The sequence below is a fragment of the Engystomops pustulosus genome, chromosome 6 (genome assembly GCF_040894005.1).
Source record: "Engystomops pustulosus chromosome 6, aEngPut4.maternal, whole genome shotgun sequence".
NCBI classification, from domain to species: Eukaryota; Metazoa; Chordata; class Amphibia; order Anura; family Leptodactylidae; genus Engystomops; species Engystomops pustulosus.
Window position 1 is genome coordinate 14,535,127 of NC_092416.1, and position 25,058 is coordinate 14,560,184.

At 46.5% G+C, this 25,058-nt stretch overlaps 1 protein-coding gene across 1 annotated transcript; it reads left to right on the top strand.

Moving 5' to 3' along the window:
• Nucleotides 1-433: 433 nt before the first annotated feature.
• LOC140065478 (phospholipase A2 inhibitor NAI-like) lies at nt 434-25,058 on the top strand. The gene is made up of 6 exons (XM_072113078.1): nt 434-762; nt 2,241-2,321; nt 4,163-4,276; nt 7,319-7,465; nt 7,879-8,025; nt 24,697-25,058. Exons 1-6 carry the CDS (start codon nt 711-713, stop codon nt 24,828-24,830), a joined length of 675 nt encoding a protein of 224 aa, XP_071969179.1. The 5' UTR covers nt 434-710; the 3' UTR covers nt 24,831-25,058.

Below are 25,058 nucleotides of genomic sequence, written 5' to 3' on the forward strand. Positions count from 1 at the left end.
CACAATCCCGGGGCAATTCAGGTACAATCGGCGCAAATCGGAAATATTCGGGCAACACGTCGGGAAAACGCGAATCGGGCCCTTAGTAAATGACCCCCCTTGTCTCCAAGCAGCATGCTGAAATTCTAGATTTCTTTTCTAAGTGATCCCAGCGCGTTAAGGCTGGATTAACATCAAGCAGACCAGAGTTAAGTATTTGTTGGCGATTTTAATTTTTTTTAAATGATTGATTTTCTTTAAAGAAGGGCAGAAAATGTAAAATCTAAAAGGGGCATCAAAAGGAAGGGGTTAAAGAGAAAATTTAAAAAAGATTTCTTTTTTTCATTGCTACTTTACAGATGGTACAGGTGGCTCTGTGTATGCCTTTACCCGTTCACTCTGGACATATACAGTGGTGCAGTAGGAGGAAGTTAACTCCAGGAATTTATAGAGAAGAATTTCTTAATTAGATTCCAGCCTAATGGCTGCCAAGACTAAATAGTTCTCTGTAAAGAAGCTTTTAATTGTAGTCAACCCCACAAATGAGATACACGAGTCTTGCAATGTTTACTCAAGAGGTGCAATGGGTGGAGAGTAAACTTTTGTCTATTACAGAGAAAGTATGACGGCCATAAAATTTTATTAAGATCCTCCCATGTCCCGGGCAAAATTACTATAAATTAGGATTCATATCCAATTTTTTTCACAACACAACCTTTAGGAGCCAAACTATGAACGTCCTGGTTGGAATTCTGAGCTTCTTCTTAGCCCTGGCAGCAACACGTAAGATTTCAGAATTTTTTTTGTCTTATTTTATTTGTAAAATGTTTTAACCATATTTTCCATCATTCAAAATTTTCTGATTATGTGAAGGGTAACGATTCAGAGTCACATTTAGGCTACATGCACATGATGTAGTACGGCGGGCATACATCGGCACCGGGGAGAGGAGCAGGGGATGAGTGCTGCTCACCCACGTCCCTCTCCATAGGAATACACAGCGTACCACGCCGTTTTCCGTAGGAAGATCTTTCTACGGGCTACCAAACGGTACGGTGCGGCACCGTATGACTTCCGTACAGCGCCGGGAGGTCATTGAACTGTATGGGGGACGTAGATATACTGTATGTACGTCGGACGTATATACGTCCCTCATACGTTCTTGTGAGTGTAGCCTAAGTTGTACATTTAAAGGAAGGCAAGGTATGCATTTAAGGGAAATCACTGAAGACAGACTACTGGTACTCACTTGTGTGTTTTTTCATCTTGTCTTGGATCTGTTTAATCTTATATCCTGGAATGACCAGAATTTGATAAAACATGCTTATATAAATATGCAAATGAGCCTGGGGGTCTGCCCCTACTTCAGGCAGAGAGCTGGTAATGAAACCTGGTGCTCTACAAATCACACACGCACAGCAGTATGTTCCAGGTACTGCCATGAAAGAATAGTTTACCATCAGTGATGGCAGATTTCCGGTAAAGGCAAAGAATCCAACTCCCAATGTTTCCATCATGATGATTATGAAATCATATTTTAGTAGCTGGTTACACAGAAATAATGATGTAGAAAACCTATCATAAATAATAATCTACTATCAGAAGTAAATCTGATGTAAAATTCATCCTGCCCTAATCTATAATTTAATAATGCCAGAACCAAATCTAACTTGTTAAAAAAAAACTTAATTTTAGTAATATGTAAATTAACTGCAGTGGCTACTGGGGCGTGTACTAGCCCGGCCGGGCTCTGGAAAATAAGGCTACTCCACTCCCCAGTAGCCTCTGTAGTTAATTTACATGTTACTAAACTTTTGTTTAACAAGTTAGGATCCAGGATTTTTACATAACAGATTAGGGAAGAGGCGGCCGGAGGAATTTACCACCAGATCTACTTTCTTTAAGAGGTTTTTAGTCTAAAGAATCATAAGACCAACCCCAAAAAATATTTTTATAAAATTTTTGAAGAAACAATTAAATTAAAAAAAAAAGGAGGAGAAGTTGACTTAGAGGGACCCAAACTTAAATATTTTATGAGGGTCCATTAACCTTTACTACCCTTCTGAAATAGATGTGATGACTTGGAACTTCAGGGATGAGGGGTCTTATTTTGGGAATTACAGTATATGTCCATATAAGGAGTTCCAATAATATTGTATATTGACTTCTTGTGATGGTAATTAAAATTTTTTCTTGTCTGTAAATAAAAAAATTAGAGTCTCAATTTAACTTGCCTATAAAATCTTTCTTTAACTACACAGTGCCCCCGACTGTGCAGGCGGGCTTGGCTAAAGCAAAACGACCAAGCAAAGATCGCTGGGAAATATTGTTAGATGTAATTGGTAAGTAGAGAATATAAACTGTTATATTTTTGTTTTTGTGTTTCCATTTTTTACTCCCCACCTTCAAAAATCCGTAACTTTTTTTTCCATGTACATGGCGGTGTGTAACAAATTATACAGGAAACAAGCCCACAATATTTGATATGTGACAGTATTTGATAATCCATGCTGTGTACCTGGAAAAAAAATTCCAATTGAGGTGACATTGGTAAAAAAAAAACACATTTCCGACACTTTCTTGTGGGCTTAGTTTCTCTGTGCGCCACAAATGACATGTGTCCTTTATTTTTTGTGTCGGTCACGGGGATACGCAAATTTATATAAGTTTTTGAAAAATTAAAACCTTCCATACAATAACTTTTTCATACTTTGGTGTATGGAGCTGTGTGATGCTTCATGTTTTATATGTGCTGATGTTTTCTTTGTTACCAATTTGGTTATTTTTTTTTTTACTATTCTTCAGACTTCCCCTACGGTAAATTAACCCAAGGGTGTCTGATTGATCCTACCATAAATTAACATACTACAGTAGTGTCTCCTTAAATAAAATTTTTGCTTTAAGAAATGTTTAGCCTCACACAGATGGATCATCCTCGTATTAATATATGAAGTATTTTGACTTATGTTAGTGTGCAAAGCTCTTAATCTTTTTATCTCCCCCTTCCCTCCAGTTTTTACTGGAAAAATAGTTTTAATGGGAAATAGAGCATAAACGTCTATGAGTTCTGACATGGTCTACAGGTCGGAACTAGGGATGTTTGCGCCCATATCCATTAAAGGACACCTGTCATCAGTTCTCTGCCACTAGTCCTGTCACCTCTACCTGTTGAAACAGCTCACAAGGATCCCATCCCAGCCTTTATCTAGTCAATTCATACATTAATCATTCCAAAATCATCTTTTCTTTATTATGTAAATGAGGCTGGTCACATGGTCAGATGCAGTGATGTCACCCCTGTTACCCCTCCCCTCTCCCCCCCCTGCTCATGTCTGTGTAATGTATAGTAAAGCATTGCTAGTGTCTGTGCTTTATCTGCTGACATGCTCTCCCTCCTAATACACATATTAGAGACACAGACATCAGCTACACAAGTACCTGACATGTTCTGCTATAACATGGCTGCCTGGAGCTGTTGTATCTCTCCTATACACACCCAGGTTGCAGGGGGCGCCAGCACCAGGAAGCACATGGAGGAGCCTTTACACCATTATACCTCACACCATTATACAGGCTGTCAGTCATGAGTATAGGAGTATTTCATACACACAGGCTGCAGGGGGCACCAGCACCAGGAAGCACATGGAGGAGCCATTATACCATTATACCTCACACCATTATACAGGCTGTCAGTCATGTATATGGGAGTATCTCATACACACAGGCTGCAGGGCGCCAGCACCAGGAAGCACATGGAGGAGCCATTACACCATTATAGTTCACACGATTATACAGGCTGTCAGTCAAGCACTGGGGGTGTGGCTGAGTTTCCCACTCATGAATAAGCTGGACAGCTTGAATATGCTAATGACTCATTGGACATCTCACAGGTCATTTGCATACAGCTTTAGGACCTCATTGCTTAAGTTTACAGGCATGTAGAGGGACAATGAAGGGATAGAGGCAATGCTTCCTAATTGCAGTTCATGAAAATATATTTAATTTAGGGGGTTAATTTGCCAGACGGGTTCTCTTTAAGAGGCCAGAATATGATTGTAGGGCTGCCAACAGGGTGAATTTTAAGACCGGCCTAAACATTAGTCTTAATAATTCCCACCTAATTAGAGATGAAATAGTAATAAATAATCAATATGTTTATTGTGGTACTTTTTTTATTTTTTAGAATCTCGAACCCGGTGTGAATATTGCGCTTCTGATTCCTTGACATGCGAAGATCATTTCAAGTTTTGTAACCAAGGCTATAAGTGCGGTTCTGAATTCTCATATTACAATGAAAGTAAGTTCTATAATGTAAGAGAAGCCGTTACCTCTCCTTATCTACCTGTGAGGTCTCCAGTCCACACAACGCTCTGTTAGATCAACCTGGAGTTCAGGCTGATACATGTTACCTGCACTGACACATTGGGGCAGATTTACTTACCCGGCCCATTCGCGATCCAGCGGCGCCTTCTCTGCGGTGGATTTGGGTCCGGACGGGATTCACTAAGGCAGTTCCTCCGCCGTCCACCAGGTGGCACTGCTGCGCTGAAGAGCATCGGAACGCACTGGAATAGACCGAGGTCGGCTGAGTGAAGCTAAGTGCAAGCTCCGCGACAGATTTTCTGTTTTTAAATGTGGCGTTTTTTCCGAATACGTCGGGTTTTCGTTCGGCCACGCCCCCGATTTCCGTCGCGCGCATGCCGGTGCCGAGGCACCACAATCCGATCGCGTGCGTGAAAATCCAGGGGCAATACAGGGAAAATAGGAAATATTCGGGTAACACGTTGGGAAAACGCGAATCGGTCCCTTAGTAAATGACCCCCATTGTAGTCATCATGTAACACATCACTGCTGGGGACATGGCGCCCACAATATGGGGACTGAGTATTCTAGTATTAACCACTTTTACATATGCATGTGCTCAGGACCATTAAAAAGGGGAAAAAGGCCCCTAATCTAATGAATGAAGAGGATCCCTGGTATGAAACCAAATCAACTATTAGACATTTGTCAAGCTCTCAAAATACACCCACCATCATATATATGTACCTCTACTATATTGAAGTAGGGGTACAAATTACATTAGAATCTATATAAATGGCAGTTGCCTTTGAGAGCATTGGAGGACATCACATTGTTTTGTCTGGTACCTTTTCTTTCTATAGTGCATTTTATCTCATGCAGGTAAATGATACGCTCTTAAACTGCAACATAATGTGAAAACTAAACCAATAAAGTAAAAAAAAAAAAAAACTAGAGTTATTAGTTCAGTCCACCATTTTTCACTGGGCCATGTTCTAGTTCTGATGCTCAAATGCCCATTGTGAGCTCTTTCAATGGTGGACGAAGATAATCATGAGCAATTTCATTATTCTGCCCCATATAATCCAAGCCCGATTGGCGTCGGGCAATCCCAGATTTTAAACTTACTGCCCTGGGCTAAATCACAACCTGGAAAAAAATCCTCTGAAAAAAGTTGAAAACATTCATCACCATTGAGCTTATGCTACGGCTGTTGTGTGTGACAAATGTGATGCAACCGTTCCATAGTTTCATAATGAATAAGGTTGGAAAAAGATGCAGGTCTATCAAGTTAAGCCTATAAAACAATACTATGTAATGTCCGTGCCTGAACGTTGCTCTATCCGCAGTTGGCGGAATACATGGCGTTTATTTGTGTGTGAACTGTGGCTTAATTCTAGTGTTTGGATTAACTGAGCCACGCCTTGCTCCTTGCATTTTTGTCCTGCCCAGCAAGGGTTACTAGCCTGATGGATAGTTCCTCCAGTGTGCTACTGGGGGCTTGTCCGGGATCAGCTTTATATACCTGTCTAATCCCATCAGACCTCGTCTCCCTGTGTTTCTAGTTCAGTTTTACCTGTTTCTGTTTGTCTGACTGTATTTGTACCTGATCTGTATATTACCTGCTTGATCTTGATCTTGACCTGACCTGTATATATCCTGTTTGATCTTGACCTGACCTGTGTATATCCCGCCTGTACCTGTATCTGGATTTGACCTATGATTATCTGCCTGCAGACCTGTCTATATCTGTTGTTTTGTCCCTGTCTCCGTCCTGTGTTTTTATTCTGTGCACCAGTGTGAACACTGGTCTATTCCTGTATTCCGGTTACCTGTTCAGTCCTGTGTTGGTTTCTATGCGCCAGTGTGAACACTGGTCTATACCTGTATTTCCGTTACCTGTCCGCTCCACCATCCAGCAGCTGCCAGACGAAGTTAGGGTACATTCACACAGTGGTATGCCCGCCGTGCGGACATACCGCCGTGTGCTGGAGAGGAGGAGGAGGTGACCCCTCCTCTCTCCATAGAGAATAGTGGCGCATGGCATGCTCTATCTTTTTGCGATGTGTGGCACCGTATCCCCGCCGTGCCGCTTTTGCCGTCTATGGGGACGTACATGCGGCCGCAAATTTGTGTACGTCCCCACAGACGGCCATGTGAATGTGCCCTAAGTTTCCCCTGTCATGTTGTAGGGTCGCTCAGGGAACGTCAGTTAGGTTCCTGATAGTGGGTTCGCCCTTATCAGGGCGGTTTATCTGCTGTAGGCAGGGCCTTAGCCCGCAGGGACGTAAAAAACTAACCTAGTGACCATTCCTTGGTTTGATCACCAGGCAGAACTAGCAAACACATTGTACTTTGGAAGAAATGAACTCTGATAAAAGTATGAATATATTAAAAATGATAGTGGCACAAATGAAAATTTTTGCTGCACAAACCAGCACAAACATTGCACTAACGTTTGACACCAGTTTTGTTTGATTCGGTTAATGTGGGGGGGGGGGGGCTGGTTGAACTTATGACCTTTAATTTTTTGTTCATATATTCAAAACAAAAGCTGCACAAACAAAAATTTGAGCAGCACAAACCAGCACAAATGTAGCAGAATTGTTTGGTCCCAGTTTTGTTTGATTTGGGCAATGTGGGGGGGCTGGTTGACCTCTGATGACCTCTGGAAACTTTCATTAATATTTTAAAAACGATAGCGGCACAAACGAAAATTTCTGCTGCACAAACATAGCACAAACGTTTGACACCAATTTTGTTTTATTTGAACAAGGTGGGGGGGGGGGCAACTTCACTTAGGTCAGAATAACCCCTAACTTGCCACAATCAAGGCAGCTAAGAAGTCAGACACAGGTGATGACTAGTAATAACTAGTGTTTAGCAGTCTTGAACCGCAAAGATTGGTCTGCCTGACGCAAACCCGAACTTAATTAGCAGTTTGGGTCAGGGTTAAACCTAACATATCCCCATTAATGTCAGGTCAGGTTTTCCCACAGATAACAGAAGATGATAACTGATGTTTGTTTTCTTTTAGGTGGAAAAATCTCCTATTCCGTGAACAGATATTGCATGCTTCCATCCAACTGTCATCTCGTGAGCAGCAAAAGCTATGAAAATACCAAAATCATTACAGTCAATTCATGCTGTGACGCTGACCTCTGTACTCCATCGGATAGTGAAAGTAAGTTATCAGTTTGTAGCTGTTGTACATGTGTCTGTGGTGCAGGGGAGGAGAGCAGGGCTCCTGGATTACTGACAAAGAATAAGCTTTATTTCAGATATTTTATATTAAAGGGAACCTGTCAGGACGATTTAGGACACTAAACCAAACGCAGGCCTTCACCCATGAAATTTGTGTTCATCTGCTCCTGCTCTCAATACACATGTACACAAGAGCCATTTCAGGACTTTTAAAGGTTCTCCAGATGTCCTGAAACTACAGATTGGAAGAAGCAGAGGAGAGGATCCTTAATTCCCCAGGAAGCTGTTTCTAGTACCAGATGTAGGAAATGATTTCAGACTTGTAGGGGCTGTAATATTTATACAACCCAGGACCCATGGTTGTCTTAATCCAACTCTCTTTCTCTTGTGCAGTTCTGAAAATAAAAAATGACTTTCCCACCAATGGTCTGGTCTGTCCAACCTGCTCTTCTCGTGAGTCTATCTGGTGTGAGGCATCAGGAACTGTACAATGCAGAGGAGAGGAAGACATGTGTTTGTCGTATTCCGAACAAGAGATAGGTACCACAATTTTTGATGTACTTCTCTACTAAGTCTTCTAAATGCAGTTAGAAGAAATAGGTAAACTCTATGGAATGACCTTGATTACCTGCTACTATGAAAGTCCAGTAAATGTAAGAGTTCACTAGAGTTTTTTTCTATTTACTGTTATCAATGTGTGATCCTTACAATGTTAGGTTAGAGATGAGTGAATTAAATTAAATAAAGTTTAATTCATCTGAATTTCAATCCGAATTTCACGAAGCAATTGATCCTGTGCAATTCCTGAAGATTTGCGGTTCTGAAGTTCTGAGACCTCTTGGATCTATTTCTAGCATGGCCTGGTGCTTTGTCCTGGCTTCAACAAAACTTATGCCAAGACTGGGAGGCTCTAAAAAAGCAGCTGCGCTCCAAAAGCCCAGGCTCCATAGCCCCAGCACTTTTTGAGAGACTCCTGGTGATGGTAGAAAGACTATGCTGGAAAGAGTTTCCGAAGGTTACAAAGGGCTTCTACAATCTCCCAGTTTCCCCATGGAGCTCAAATCTTGTCCTAGTTCTCTTGCCAAAGCCATTTAAGGAACATGGATTTTGTGAAGGGCTGAAGCCAGGTCTCTGTGGCAAGACTGGGAGGTCATGGATGCCTTATCCATCCACCTGGAGCCCTTTCCATCATGCCTTTCTACCAAGACCGAGAGTGTCTCAAAGAGCCCTGACTTGGCCTGAGTGTAAAAGGTACTCCTGCTAAGAGACTTCCAAGAAGGGTGCTGCCTGGGGTTTGCTCGTGTGTCTCTTGTTAACACCGGGAGGGCACCCCCTCCAAGCTAATTTAGGACTCTAGGAGCACAGATACTTTTTTAGAATCTGCTATTCTTGACATGAATTTTACTGTGATCGGGACAAAGCACCAGGTCATGCAAGAAAGCACTCCAGGCTTCCAGTATCTCCAGTTCGTATGATTTCTATTGGGTCCTGAATCAAATTTTTTTCTAAATTAGGCAAATCACTTGTTTTCAATATTGATGTTGCTTGAATTATCAAAGCTGATAGACAGGTGTGACCTAGAATTAAGACTTCTAACCCCTACCACCATCACTGCTCTGCTCATCCTTCCATTGTGAGGGGCCACTGAACCCTTTCAAAGGTGCCTCAGCTTAGATGATTTGTCTTACTGTAAATTCTTGATAAGTTTGTCTGGAATAGACTTAGTGAACACCAAAGGGAAGAAAGCCTTTCAAGTGTACAGAGTACTAAGTCCCATTTCTGACCTTCATGGAATCCAAAATCAGAAACCAAATGTTCCAGCTGCTCAATTACTTCAACTGGAGCAGGTGGCCTCTTGGTTCTCAAGGAAAGAATGTATTTCCTTAACCGTAAGCTGAACTGTGATTGGTCATTATAGTCAACAAGATCTGCATTCACAAATTGCATTTTGTTAGCTGAAAAGATGATAGAGGTGAAGCTGAAGAGGAGATTTGGCAATTACATTGTTATGAACAACGCATTTACAAAACGCATGCGTTAATGCGATGTTAACACATGCGTTTGTTAATACTTTGTTAATGTATGCATTTTCATTGTGTTAAATAGAGATGAGCGAACACTAAAATGCTCGGGTACTCGTTATTCGAGACGAACTTTTCCCGATGCTCGAGTGCTCGTCTCGAATAACGAACCCCATTGAAGTCAATGGGAGACTCGAGCATTTTTCAAGGGGACCAAGGTAGAGATGAGCGAACATGCTCGTCCGAGCTTGATGCTCGGTCGAGCATTAGGGTACTCGAAACTGCTCGTTGCTCGGACGAATACTTCGCCCGCTCGAGAAAATGGCAGCTCCCGCCGTTTTGCTTTTTGGCGGCCAGAAACAGAGCCAATCACAAGCCAGGAGACTCTGCACTCCACCCAGCATGACGTGGTACCCTTACACGTCGATAGCAGTGGTTGGCTGGCCAGATCAGGTGACCCTGGGATAGACTAGCCGCTGCCCGCGCTGCTCGGATCATTCTGTGTCTGGATGCCGCTAGGGAGAGAGCTGCTGCTGGTCAGGGAAAGCGTTAGGGTGTTCTATTAGCTTACTGTTAGGCAGGAGTGATTCTCAAAGAACCCAACAGCCCTTCTTAGGGCTACAATAACGTTCTACTTTTTTTATTTTAATTTGCATCTAGTACCATTTTGTGAGGAATTAGCAGGGGGACTTGCTACCGTTGTGTTTAGCTCTTAGTGGCACACATATCCATAGCAAAGACCGAAGTGGGAAAATTTAGTAGGGGTTGGATTTCAATTAGGCACTAACTCAGTGTCATCTCATCTGGCATATTAGTGTGCTTTGATACTTGGCTAGAAAATAGCCATAGGAGAATACAAACAGCTTACTTACGCCTACAGTAGCGTTCTATATATTTGATTTCTGGTTGATCTGCTGGTGGCTGTACTTTCTGCAGTGCATGTACTAGCCAATTCTGAGCAATTTGTAGTGAGACTTGCGACCGCTGTGTTCTGCGCTTAGTGACGCACATATCCATAGCAAAGACCGAAGTGGGAAAATTTAGTAGGGGTTGGATTTCAATTAGGCACTAACTCAGTGTCATCTCATCTGGCATAGTAGTGTGCTTTAATACTTGGCTAGAAAATAGCCATAGGAGAATACAAAGAGCTTACTTACGCCTACAGTAGCGTTCTATATATTTGATTTCTGGTTGATCTGCTGGTGGCTGTACTTTCTGCAGTGCATGTACTAGCCAATTCTGAGCAATTTGTAGTGAGACTTGCGACCGCTGTGTTCTGCGCTTAGTGACGCACATATCCATAGCAAAGACCGAAGTGGGAAAATTTAGTAGGGGTTGGATTTCAATTAGGCACTAACTCAGTGTCATCTCATCTGGCATAGTAGTGTGCTTTGATACTTGGCTAGAAAATAGCCATAGGAGAATACAAAGAGCTTACTTACGCCTACAGTAGCGTTCTATATATTTGATTTCTGGTTGATCTGCTGGTGGCTGTACTTTCTGCAGTGCATGTACTAGCCAATTCTGAGCAATTTGTAGTGAGACTTGCGACCGCTGTGTTCTGCGCTTAGTGACGCACATATCCATAGCAAAGACCGAAGTGGGAAAATTTAGTAGGGGTTGGATTTCAATTAGGCACTAACTCAGTGTCATCTCATCTGGCATAGTAGTGTGCTTTGATACTTGGCTAGAAAATAGCCATAGCAATAGGATAGCATTGTTTGGTTTTAAAAACTCAAAAAAAAACAAAAAACACAAAAAAAAACAAAAAAAAGTTAAAAAAAAAATAAAGTTATAACTCTCATTTTAAAAATGTTTAACCCGAGGGCTAGGGGTAGAGGACGAGGGCGGGGACGTGGGCGTCCAACTACTGCAGGGGTCAGAGGCCGTGGTCCTGGGCGGGGTGAGACACCACCTGCTGATGAGGGAGCAGGGGATCGCCGCAGAGCTACACTCCCTAGGTTCATGTCTGAAGTTACTGGGACTCGTGGTAGAGCACTGTTGAGGCCAGAACAGTGCGAACAGGTGATGTCGTGGATTGCTGACAATGCTTCGAGCAATTTGTCCACCACCAGTCAGTCTTCCACGCAGTCCACCCATGTCACCGAAATCGCCACTCCTCCAGCTCCTGCACCTCAGCCTCCTCCCCCCCAGTCTGCCCCCTCCCAGGAAAATTTGGCATTTGAACCGGCATACTCTGAGGAACTGTTTTCTGGACCCTTCCCACAGTCACAAACCACTTGTCCGGTTGCTGCTGAGCAATTTTCCGATGCCCAGGTTTTCCACCAGTCACAGTCTGTGGGTGATGATGACCTTCTTGACGTAGTGGAAGTGTGTAAGAGGTGTCCGACGATGAGGAGACACGGTTGTCAGACAGTGGGGAAGTTGTTGTCAGGGCAGGAAGTCCGAGGGGGGAGCAGACTGAGGGATCGGAGGATGATGAGGTGACAGACCCAAGCTGGGTTGAGAGGCCGGGTGAACACAGTGCTTCTGAGACGGAGGAGAGTCCTCGACCAGAACAGGTTGGAAGAGGCAGTGGTGGGGCCAGACGGAGAGGCAGGGCCAGAGCTGGTGCATCAGCGCCAAATGTGTCAACTAGTGAAGCTCCCGTGGCGAGGGCTCTTGCGGCGAGGGCTAGATCTTCAGAAGTCTGGAGGTTCTTTAAGGAAACACCGGATGACCGACGGACTGTGGTGTGCAACATTTGCCAAACCAGGCTCAGCAGGGGTTCCACCACTACTAGCTTAACTACCACCAGTATGCGCAGGCATATGAATGCTAAACACCCCACTCAGTGGCAACAAGCCCGTTCACCTCCGGCCGTGCCCACCACTGCTCCTTCCCCTGTGTCAGCTGATAGTCAGCCCCCTGCCCAGGACCCTGCCACAAAAACCCCATCGTCGCCTCCACGATCCTCCACAGCATCCACCAGTGTTCAGCTCTCCATACCCCAGACGCTGGAGCGGAAACGCAAATATAGTGCAACCCACCCGCACGCCCAAGCCCTTAATGTGCACATCTCCAGATTGCTTAGCCTGGAGATGCTGCCCTATAGGCTAGTAGAGACCGAGGCCTTTCGCAACCTCATGGCGGCGGCCGCCCCTCGGTATTCGGTCCCCAGCCGCCACTACTTTTCCCGATGTGCCGTCCCAGCCCTGCACCAGCACGTGTCAGACAACATCATCCGTGCCCTGACCAACGCCGTTTCTGACAAGGTCCACCTTACCACGGACACGTGGACGAGTGCTGCCGGGCAGGGCCACTATATATCGCTGACGGCACATTGCGTTAACTTGGTGGAGGCTGGGACCGAGTCTGACCCTGGGGCTGCTCATATACTGCCGACGCCGAGGATTGCGGGGCCTACCTCGGTCCAGGTGTTTCAGGCCTACTATGCCTCCTCCTCCTCCCTCCACCTCCTCCTCCGAACTACCATCCGTGGGCACGGCGCCATCAGTCGGTAGCTCTAGGCACAGCAGCAGTGCCGTCGCTAAGCGACAGCAGGCGGTGCTCAAACTGCTGAGCCTAGGCGACAAAAGGCACACCGCCCAAGAGCTATTACAGGGCATCACGGCGCAGACTGATCTGTGGCTGGCACCGCTGAACCTCAAGCCGGGAATGGTTGTGTGTGACAACGGCCGTAACCTGGTGGCGGCTCTGCAACTCGGCAGACTGACACATGTGCCATGCCTGGCCCATGTGTTAAATCTGATAGTTCAGCGTTTCCTCAAGACATACCCCAATCTGTCTGATTTGCTCACGAAGGTGCGCCGCATCTGTGCGCATTTCAGGAAGTCCAGCCCAGATGCTGCCACTCTCAGGGCAGCGCAGCGCCGCCTCCAACTGCCCGCTCACCGACTGTTGTGCGACGTGCCCACGAGGTGGAATTCAACACTGACCATGTTATCCAGAGTTTACCAGCAGCGCAGAGCGATTGTAGACTGCCAGATGTCAACTTCCACCAGAACTGGTAGTCAGGTCAGTCAGCTTCCTCAAGTCTACAATGAGGAGTGGACGTGGATGTCTGATATCTGTCAGGTGCTGAGTAACTTTGAGGAGTCAACACAGATGGTCAGTGGCGATGCCGCCATCATCAGCCTCACCATCCCGCTGCTTGGCCTGTTGAAAAACTCTCTGGTCAGCATGAAGTCGGAAGCTTTGCGCTCGTCACAAGAGACAGGGGAAGAATATTCCCTTGTTGATAGCCAAAGCACCCTCAGGTCTGTTTCTCAGCGCATATCGGAGGAGGTGGAGGTGGAGGAGGATGAGGAGGAAGAGGAGGAGAATGTTGGCGAGACACAAGAGGGGACCATTGTTGAGTCCTTCACTGTTCAGCGTGTATGGGCAGAAGAAGAGGAGTTGGAGGAGTTGGAGGAGGAGGAAATGGACAGTCAGGCCAGTGAGGGGAGTGAATTCTTACGCGTTGGTACTCTGGCGCATATGGCAGATTTCATGCTAGGCTGCCTATCCCGTGACCCTCGCGTTCAAAGAATTTATTCCAGCACCGATTACTGGGTGTTCACTCTCCTGGACCCACGGTACAAGCAAAATCTTTCCACTCTCATCCCTGCAGAGGAAAGGAGTGTGAGAATGCATGAATACCAGCAGGCCCTGGTGCACAAGCTGAAACAGTATTTCCCTTCTGACAGCGCTAGCGGCAGAGTGCGTAGTTCTGCGGGACAAGTAGCGAGGGAGAGTAGGCGAGCAGGCAGCTTGTCCAGCACTGGCAAGGGTACGCTTTACAAGGCTTTTGCCAGCTTTATGTCACCCCAGCAAGACACTGTCACCTGTCCCCAGTCTCGGCAGAGTAGGGCTGATCTTTACAGAAAGATGGTGAGGGAGTACGTAGCTGACCATACCATCGTCCTAAATGATCACACAGCTCCCTACAACTACTGGGTTTCAAAGCTGGACATGTGGCACGAACTGGCGCTGTACGCCTTGGAGGTTCTTGCCTGCCCTGCCGCTAGCGTCTTGTCCGAGCGGGTTTTCAGTGCAGCTGGTGGCATCATCACCGATAAGCGTACACGCCTGTCGACTGACAGCGCTGACAGGCTGACGCTTATTAAAATGAATAAAGGCTGGATTTCTCAGAATTTCCAATCTCCACCAGGTGAAGGAAGCTCAACCTGAATAATTGATCCACTCCTCCTCCTCCTCATTTTCCTCCTTCTCCTCCTCTTTGTACAGTAAAGCAGAGGAAAATGGCTATTTTTTGACAGGGCCCACTGGCTCTTGCTATAGTACTTCATGCATTTAATTTTTCTGGGGGGCCACCTACCCGGTCCTCTGTTTGAAACAATTTTTGTGAGTGCCACATACAGGCACTCAATCTATTCCATTTTTCTGGAGGGCCACCTACCCGGTCCTCTGTTTTAAAAAATTTTTGGGACTGCCACATACAGGCACTCAATCTATTCCATTTTACTGGAGGGCCACCTACCTGCTCCTCTGGTTTGAAAAATGTTTGGGACTGCCACATACAGGCACTCAATCTATTCCATTTTACTGCAGGGCCACCTACCTGCTCCTGTGGTTTGAAACATTTTTGGGACTGCCACATACAGGCACTCAATCTATTCCATTTTACTGGAGGGCCACCTACCTGCTCCTCTGGTTTGAAAAATGTTTGGGACTGCCACATACAGGCACTATCCAAATTAAATTGTCTCCATAGCAGCCTCCACACGTTGTCTCCATTGCTACCTCCAAAAGTCGTCCATATAGCTGCCTCCATACATCGTCCCTTTATCAAACGAGGTGTGTCAGGCAGAAATTTGGGTTGTTTTCATGGATTCCACATCAAAGTGTGTGTTATCCACAAAATATACTGGCAAACTTTTACCATTTAGGGATATTATTTCAGCGCTTCTTGCGCATCTGTTTACATTCCCCTCACCCGGCATATCCTAAACTTATAAGAACGCTACTACACTTGATCTTATACAAAAGGTTCTTAGAAGGGCTGTTTGGGGAGTAGCCTAGAGACAGGGGCTTGGATTGGCGAAAGCTCGCCTGGCAGCGGAGCGCCAGCTCCATGCGCATCATGCGCTTCTTGCGCATCTGTTTACATTCCCCTCACCCGCCATATCCCAAACTTATAAGAACGCTACTACACTTAACTTGGTGCAGGCTGGGACCGAGTCTGACCCTGGGGCTGGTCATATACTGCCGACGCAGAGAATTGCGGGGCCTACCTCGGTCCAGGTCTCAAAGGCCTACTATACCTCCTCCCACCCCTCCTCCACCTCCTCCTCCTCCGAATTACCATCCGTGGGCATGGCGCCATCAGTCGGTAGCTCTAAGCACAGCAGCAGTGCCGTCGCTAAGCGACAGCAGGCGGTGCTGAAACTGCTGAGCCTAGGCGATAAAAGGCACACCGCCCAAGAGCTATTACAGGGCATTCCACATCAAAGTTGTTAACTTTGTCGCCACCCTGCTGTGTAATCCACAAAATATACTTGCAAACTTTTACCATTTAGGGATATTATTTCAGCGCTTCTTGCGCATCTGTTTACATTCCCCTCACCCGCCATATCCTAAACTTATAAGAACGCTACTACACTTGATCTTATACAAAAGGTTCTTAGAAGTGCTGTTTGGGGAGTAGCCTAGAGACAGGGGCTTGGATTGGCGAAAGCTCGCCTGGCTGCAGAGCGCCAGCTCCATCCCAAGATCCAACTAACATAGTTGCAGCACCTTTAATCTACTACTAGTTCACTGCCTCCATAATAATAATAATAATAATAATCTTTATTTATATAGCGTCATCATATTCTGTAGCGCTTTACAAATCATAGGAAACAAATACAAATGTAATGTAACAGAGCACAACATTTGTATGGAACAACAGGAGTGAGGTCCCTGCTCGCCAGAGCTTACGGTTTATGAAGATGATGGGGTAACACGAGGTAAAAGAATATTTAATGGTCAAGCCATTCTTCTTAGGGAATAGAAAAAAATATAATAAATGGAATTGCTGTCGCTTGAACCACTCAGCCGTCATCTTATATACCAGGTCCAGGGTGAATGGGACTGCAGAGAAGTCTGGTGCCTGTTGGTTGCTGGATAACAGATGGGAGGACGACACAGGACGGGTTAGTAGAAGAGTTAAAACTTCATGCAGTTAATGAGTGTTATAGGCTTGCCTAAAGAAATGGGTTTTAAGAGCACGTTTGAAACTTTGGAGGTTAGGTATTAGTCTGATAGTCCGGGGCAGAGCATTCCATAGAATTGGTGCAGCTCTAGAGAAGTCTTGGAGACGCGAGTGGGAGGTCCGCACTAGGGTAGAGGTTAATCTAAGATCACTGGCGGATCTAAGAGCACGGGTTGGGCGATAGACTGAGATAAGAGAGGAGAGGTAGGGGGGTGCAGCATTATACAGAGCTTTATGGATGAGGGTTATTATTATTTTAAACTGTATTCGAAAGGAGACTGGCAGCCAGTGCAGCGACTGGCATGAACTGTAAGCATACATGGTCCCCTTATCAAACGAGCTGTGTCAGGCAGAATTTTGGGTTGTTTTCATGGCTTCCATGTTAACTTTGTCGCCACCCTGCTGTGTAATCCACAAAATATACTGGCAAACTTTTATCATGTACCGATATTATTTGAGCGCTTCTTGCTCACCTCCTTTGGTTCCTCTCTGACACCCATTGGTTTGAAGCCTGAGTCCAATTAGGGTATGTCGCCATGCCACTCTCTAGCCTGCTGCCGCTGCCTCTGCATGCCGTCCCCTATAGTGTCAGGGTCAATTATTGGATGTTTTAGATGCTATCTAGCTTCATTCTGTCACTCTGTCATGGCCATGCTGTTGCCCATAATTTTGGCATAATGGTGCGATTAGGCAGCCTCAGAGGCATCCATGCATGCTGCCCCTGCTGTTTCCTGTCCATTTCCGTGGTGTTTCCATCCTTTTCTGAGGTTCCCAGGTGTTTGGCCAAGCTTCCCTGTGCAGAGCCTTGGTCCCCTTGAAAAATGCTCGAGTCTCCCATTGACTTCAATGGGGTTCGTTATTCGAGACGAGCACTCGAGCATCGGGAAAAGTTCGTCTCGAATAACGAGTACCCGAGCATTTTAGTGTTCGCTCATCTCTAGACCAAGGCTCTGCACAGGGAAGCTTGGCCAAACACCTGGGAACCTCAGAAAAGGATGGAAACACCACAGAAATGGACAGGAAACAGCAGGGGCAGCATGCATGGATGCCTCTGAGGCTGCCTAATCGCACCATTATGCCAAAATTATGGGCAACAGCATGGCCATGACAGAGTGACAGAATGAAGCTAGATAGCATCTAAAACATCCAATAATTGACCCTGACACTATAGGGGACAGCATGCAGAGGCAGCGGCAGCAGCGGCAGGCTAGAGAGTGGCATGGCGACATACCCTAAATGGACTCAGGCTTCAAACCAATGGGTGGCAGAGAGGAACCAAAGGAGGTGAGCAAGAAGCGCTCAAATAATATCGCTACATGATAAAAGTTTCCCAGTATATTTTGTGGATTACACAGCAGGGTGGCGACAAAGTTAACATGGAGTCCATGAAAACAACCCAAAATTCTGCCTGACACAGCTCGTTTGATAAGGGGACCATGTATGAAGGCAGTGAACTAGTAGTAGATTAAAGGTGCTGCAGTTAAAACTATGTTAGTTGGATCTTGGCATGGAGCTGGCGCTCCGCTGCCAGGCGAGCTTTCGCCAATCCAAGCCCCTGTCTCTAGGCTACTCCCCAAACAGCACTTCTAAGAACCTTTTGTATAAGATCAAGTGTAGTAGCGTTCTTATAAGTTTAGGATATGCCGGGTGAGGGGAATGTAAACAGATGCGCAAGAAGCGCTGAAATAATATCGGTAAATGATAAAAGTTTGCCAGTATATTTTGTGGATAACACAGCAGGGTGGCGACAAAGTTAACAACTTTGATGTGGAATCCATGAAAACAACCCAAATTTCTGCCTGACACACCTCGTTTGATAAAGGGACGATGTATGGAGGCAGCTATATGGACGACTTTTGGAGATAGCAATGGAGACAACGTGTGGAGGCTGCTATGGAGACAATTTAATTTGGATAGTGCCTGTATGTGGCAGTCCCAAAAAGTTTTCAAACCAGAGGAGCAGGTAGGTGGCCCTCCAGAAAAATGGAATAGATTGAGTGCCTGTATGTGGCAGTCCCAAAAAGTTTTCAAACCAGAGGAGCAGGTAGGTGGCCCTCCAGAAAAATGGAATAGATTGAGTGCCTGTATGTGGCAGCCCCAAAAAGTTTTCAAACCAGAGGAGCAGGTAGGTGGCCCTCCAGAAAAATGGAATAGATTGAGTGCCTGTATGTGGCACTCCCAAAAATTGTTTAAAACAGAGGACCGGGTCGGTGGCCCTCCAGAAAAATTGAATAGATTGAGTGCCTGTATGTGGCACTCCCAAAAATTGTTTAAAACAGAGGACCGGGTCGGTGGCCCTCCAGAAAAATTAAATGCATAAAGTACTATAGCTAGAGCCAGTGGGCCCTGTCAAAAAGTAGCCAGTTTCCTCTGCTTTACTGTACAAAGTGGAGGAGAAGGAGGAAAATGAGGAGGAGGAGGAGTGGATCAATTATTCAGGTTGAGCTTCCTTCACCCGGTGGAGATTGGAAATTATGAGAAATCCAGGCTTTATTCATCTTAATAAGCGTCAGCCTGCCAGCGCTGTCAGTCGACAGGCGTGTACGCTTATCGGTGATGATGCCACCAGCTGCACTGAAAACCCGCTCGGACAAGACGCTAGCGGCAGGGCAGGCAAGAACCTCCAAGGCGTACAGCGCCAGTTCGTGCCACATGTCCAGCTTTGAAACCCAGTAGTTGTAGGGAGCTGTGTGATCATTTAGGACGATGGTATGGTCAGCTACGTACTCCCTCACCATCTTTCTGTAAAGATCAGCCCTACTCTGCCGAGACTGGGGACAGGTGACAGTGTCTTGCTGGGGTGACATAAAGCTGGCAAAAGCCTTGTAAAGCGTACCCTTGCCAGTGCTGGACAAGCTGCCTGCTCGCCTACTCTCCCTCGCTACTTGTCCCGCAGAACTACGCACTCTGCCGCTAGCGCTGTCAGAAGGGAAATACTGTTTCAGCTTGTGCACCAGGGCCTGCTGGTATTCATGCATTCTCACACTCCTTTCCTCTGCAGGGATGAGAGTGGCAAGATTTTGCTTGTACCGTGGGTCCAGGAGAGTGAACACCCAGTAATTGGTGCTGGAATAAATTCTTTGAACGCGAGGGTCACGGGATAGGCAGCCTAGCATGAAATCTGCCATATGCGCCAGAGTACCAACGCGTAAGAATTCACTCCCCTCACTGGCCTGACTGTCCATTTCCTCCTCCTCCAACTCCTCCAACTCCTCTTCTTCTGCCCATACACGCTGAACAGTGAAGGACTCAACAATGGTCCCCTCTTGTGTCTCGCCAACATTCTCCTCCTCTTCCTCCTCATCCTCCTCCACCTCCACCTCCTCCGATATGCGCTGAGAAACAGACCTGAGGGTGCTTTGGCTATCAACAAGGGAATCTTCTTCCCCCGTCTCTTGTGACGAGCGCAAAGCTTCCAACTTCATGCTGATCAGAGAGTTTTTCAACAGGCCAAGCAGCGGGATGGTGAGGCTGATGATGGCGGCATCGCCACTGACCATCTGTGTTGACTCCTCAAAGTTACTCAGCACCTGACAGATATCAGACATCCACGTCCACTCCTCATTGTAGACTTGAGGTAGCTGACTGACCTGACTACCAGTTCTGGTGGAAGTTGACATCTGGCAGTCTACAATGGCTCGGCGCTGCTGGTAAACTCTGGATAACATGGTCAGTGTTGAATTCCACCTCGTGGGCACGTCGCACAACAGTCGGTGAGCGGGCAGTTGGAGGCGGCGCTGCGCTGCCCTGAGAGTGGCAGCATCTGTGCTGGACTTCCTGAAATGCGCACAGATGCGGCGAACCTTCGTGAGCAAATCAGACAGATTGGGGTATGTCTTGAGGAAACGCTGAACTATCAGATTTAACACATGGGCCAGGCATGGCACATGTGTCAGTCTGCCGAGTTGCAGAGCCGCCACCAGGTTACGGCCGTTGTCACACACAACCATGCCTGGCTTCAGGTTCAGCGGTGCCAGCCACAGATCAGTCTGCGCCGTGATGCCCTGTAATAGCTCTTGGGCGGTGTGCCTTTTATCGCCTAGGCTCAGCAGCTTGAGCACCGCCTGCTGTCGCTTAGCGACGGCACTGCTGCTGTGCCTAGAGCTACCAACTGATGGCGCCGTGCCCACGGATGGTAGTTCGGAGGAGGAGGTGGAGGAGGGGTGGGAGGAGGAGGAGGCATAGTAGGCCTGAAACACCTGGACCGAGGTAGGCCCCGCAATCCTCGGCGTCGGCAGTATATGACCAGCCGCAGGGTCAGACTCGCTCCCAGCCTCCACCAAGTTAACCCAATGTGCCGTCAGCGATATATAGTGGCCCTGCCCGGCAGCACTCGTCCACGTGTCCGTGGTCAGGTGGACCTTGTCAGAAACGGCGTTGGTCAGGGCACGGATGATGTTGTCTGACACGTGCTGGTGCAGGGCTGGGACGGCACATCGGGAAAAGTAGTGGCGGCTGGGGACCGAATACCGAGGGGCGGCCGCCGCCATGAGGTTGCGAAAGGCCTCGGTCTCTACTAGCCTATAGGGCAGCATCTCCAGGCTAAGCAATCTGGAGATGTGCACATTAAGGGCTTGGGCGTGCGGGTGGGTTGCACTATATTTGCGTTTCCGCTCCAGCGTCTGGGGTATGGAGAGCTGAACGCTGGTGGATGCTGTGGAGGATCGTGGAGGCGACGATGGGGTTTTTGTGGCAGGGTCCTGGGCAGGGGGCTGACTATCAGCTGACACAGGGGAAGGAGCAGTGGTGTGCACGGCCGGAGGTGAACGGGCTTGTTGCCACTGAGTGGGGTGTTTAGCATTCATATGCCTGCGCATACTGGTGGTAGTTAAGCTAGTAGTGGTGGAACCCCTGCTGAGCCTGGTTTGGCAAATGTTGCACACCACAGTCCGTCGGTCATCCGGTGTTTCCTTAAAGAACCTCCAGACTTCTGAAGATCTAGCCCTCGCCGCAAGAGCCCTCGCCACGGGAGCTTCACTAGTTGACACATTTGGCGCTGATGCACCAGCTCTGGCCCTGCCTCTCCGTCTGGCCCCACCACTGCCTCTTCCAACCTGTTCTGGTCGAGGACTCTCCTCTGTCTCAGAAGCACTGTGTTCACCCGGCCTCTCAACCCAGCTTGGGTCTGTCACCTCATCATCCTCCGATCCCTCAGTCTGCTCCCCCTCGGACTTCCTGCCCTGACAACAACTTCCCCACTGTCTGACAACCGTGTCTCCTCATCGTCGGACACCTCTTTACACACTTCCACTACGTCAAGAAGGTCATCATCACCCACAGACTGTGACTGGTGGAAAACCTGGGCATCGGAAAATTGCTCAGCAGCAACCGGACAAGTGGTTTGTGACTGTGGGAAGGGTCCAGAAAACAGTTCCTCAGAGTATGCCGGTTCAAATGCCAAATTTTCCTGGGAGGGGGCAGACTGGGGGGGAGGAGGCTGAGGTGCAGGAGCTGGAGGAGTGGCGATTTCGGTGCCATGGGTGGACTGCGTGGAAGACTGACTGGTGGACAAATTGCTCGAAGCATTGTCAGCAATCCACGACATCACCTGTTCGCACTGTTCTGGCCTCAACAGTGCTATACCACGAGTCCCAGTAACTTCAGACATGAACCTAGGGAGTGTAGCTCTGCGGCGTTCCCCTGCTCCCTCATAAGCAGGTGGTGTCTCACCCCGCCCAGGACCACGGCCTCTGACCCCTGCAGTAGTTGGACGCCCACGTCCCCGCCCTCGTCCTCTACCCCTAGCCCTCGGGTTAAACATTTTTAAAATGAGAGTTATAACTTTAATTTTTTTTTTACTTTTTTTTGTGTTTTTTGTTTTTTTTTGTGTTTTTGAGTTTTTAAAAACAAACGATGCTATCCTATAGCTATGGCTATTTTCTAGCCAAGTATGAAAGCACACTACTATGCCAGATGAGATGACACTGAGTTATTAAACAAAATAAACGTAAAATAAAAAAGGAAAAATGGCAGACTGTGCCGAATTGAAATCCAACCCCTACAAAATTTTCCCACTTCGGTCTTTGCAATGGATATGTGCGTCACTAAGCGCAAAACACAGCGGTCGCAAGTCTCACTACAAATTGCTCACAATTGGCTAGTAGATGCACTGCAGCAAGTACAGCCACCAGCAGATCAACCAGAAATCAAATATATAACGCTACTGTAGGCGCAAGTAAGCCGTTTGGATTTTCCTATGGCTATTTTCTAGCCAAGTATGAAAGCACACTAATATGCCAGATGAGATGACACTGAGTTATTAAACAAAATAAACGTAAAATAAAAAAGGACAAATGGCAGACTGTGCTAATTGAAATCCAACCCCTACAAAATTTTCCCACTTCGGTCTTTGCAATGGATATGTGCGTCACTAAGCGCAAAACACAGCGGTCGCAAGTCTCACTACAAATTGCTCACAATTGGCTAGTAGATGCACTGCAGCAAGTACAGCCACCAGCAGATCAACCAGAAATCAAATATATAACGCTACTGTAGGCGCAAGTAAGCCGTTTGGATTTTCCTATGGCTATTTTCTAGCCAAGTATGAAAGCACACTACTATGCCAGATGAGATGACACTGAGTTATTAAACAAAATAAACGTAAAATAAAAAAGGACAAATGGCAGACTGTGCCGAATTGAAATCCAACCCCTACAAAATTTTCCCACTTCGGTCTTTGCAATGGATATGTGCGTCACTAAGCGCAAAACACAGCGGTCGCAAGTCTCACTACAAATTGCTCACAATTGGCTAGTAGATGCACTGCAGCAAGTACAGCCACCAGCAGATCAACCAGAAATCAAATATATAACGCTACTGTAGGCGCAAGTAAGCCGTTTGGATTCTCCTATGGCTATTTTCTAGCCAAGTATGAAAGCACACTAATATGCCAGATGAGATGACACTGAGTTATTAAACAAAATAAACGTAAAATAAAAAAGGACAAATGGCAGACTGTGCCTAATTGAAATCCAACCCCTACTAAATTTTCCCACTTCGGTCTTTGCAATGGATATGTGCGTCACTAAGCGCAAAACACAGCGGTCGCAAGTCTCACTACAAATTGCTCACAATTGGCTAGTAGATGCACTGCAGCAAGTACAGCCACCAGCAGATCAACCAGAAATCAAATATATAACGCTACTGTAGGCGCAAGTAAGCCGTTTGGATTCTCCTATGGCTATTTTCTAGCCAAGTATGAAAGCACACTAATATGCCAGATGAGATGACACTGAGTTATTAAACAAAATAAACGTAAAATAAAAAAGGACAAATGGCAGACTGTGCCTAATTGAAATCCAACCCCTACTAAATTTTCCCACTTTGGTGTTTGAGGTGGATATGTGTGCCACTAAGAGCTAAACACAACGGTAGCAAGTCCCCCTGCTAATTCCTCACAAAATGGTACTAGATGCAAATTAAAAAAAAAAAAAGTATAACGTTATTGTAGCCCTAAGAAGGGCTGTTGGGTTCTTTGAGAATCACTCCTGCCTAACAGTAAGCTAATAGAACACCCTAACGCTTTCCCTGACCAGCAGCAGCTCTCTCCCTAGCGGCATCCAGACACAGAATGATCCGAGCAGCGCGGGCAGCGGCTAGTCTATCCCAGGGTCACCTGATCTGGCCAGCCAACCACTGCTATCGACGTGTAAGGGTACCACGTCATGCTGGGTGGAGTGCAGAGTCTCCTGGCTTGTGATTGGCTCTGTTTCTGGCCGCCAAAAAGCAAAACGGCGGGAGCTGCCATTTTCTCGAGCGGGCGAAGTATTCGTCCGAGCAACAAGCAGTTTCGAGTACGCTAATGCTCGACCGAGCATCAAGCTCGGACGAGCATGTTCGCTCATCTCTAGTGTTAACGCTTATGTTTTGTAAAAGCAATGTTGACAACAATGTAATTAGGCAAATCTCCTCTTCAGCTGTTTGACAACGCATGCGTTAAACACAAACAGAACTCAACGTTTGAACGCAGCCTTAGAGTCATTATAAAGGAGGTCTAAGATTTTGTACATTGAATATTCCTATGTGTTTTTACAGGATCTACTACACTTCCATCAGTTATTCGAGGGTGCGCTACAAAATCCATCTGTGATCTTGGCAACTCCTCAATTTTCGATACATTTCGAACTTCTTATAAAACAACAATCTGCACCAGTGCAAAACGTCCATGAGATCCCAATGACTCCAGCCATGCAGTTATGATCCTTTGTGGAATAGTGGACTATGCGGGATAAGTCATAGTCAAGTCATAGTCAACGTCTTGTTCAATACACATTGGCTGGAAAATATCCAATCATGGGAGTCATAGATTTCCTTTACTTTCCTTCTCCTACTTTACTCTTTCATTGTCATCTGCTTCTTTTGCTAATTCATGACAACTGAAATCGAATCAAATAAAT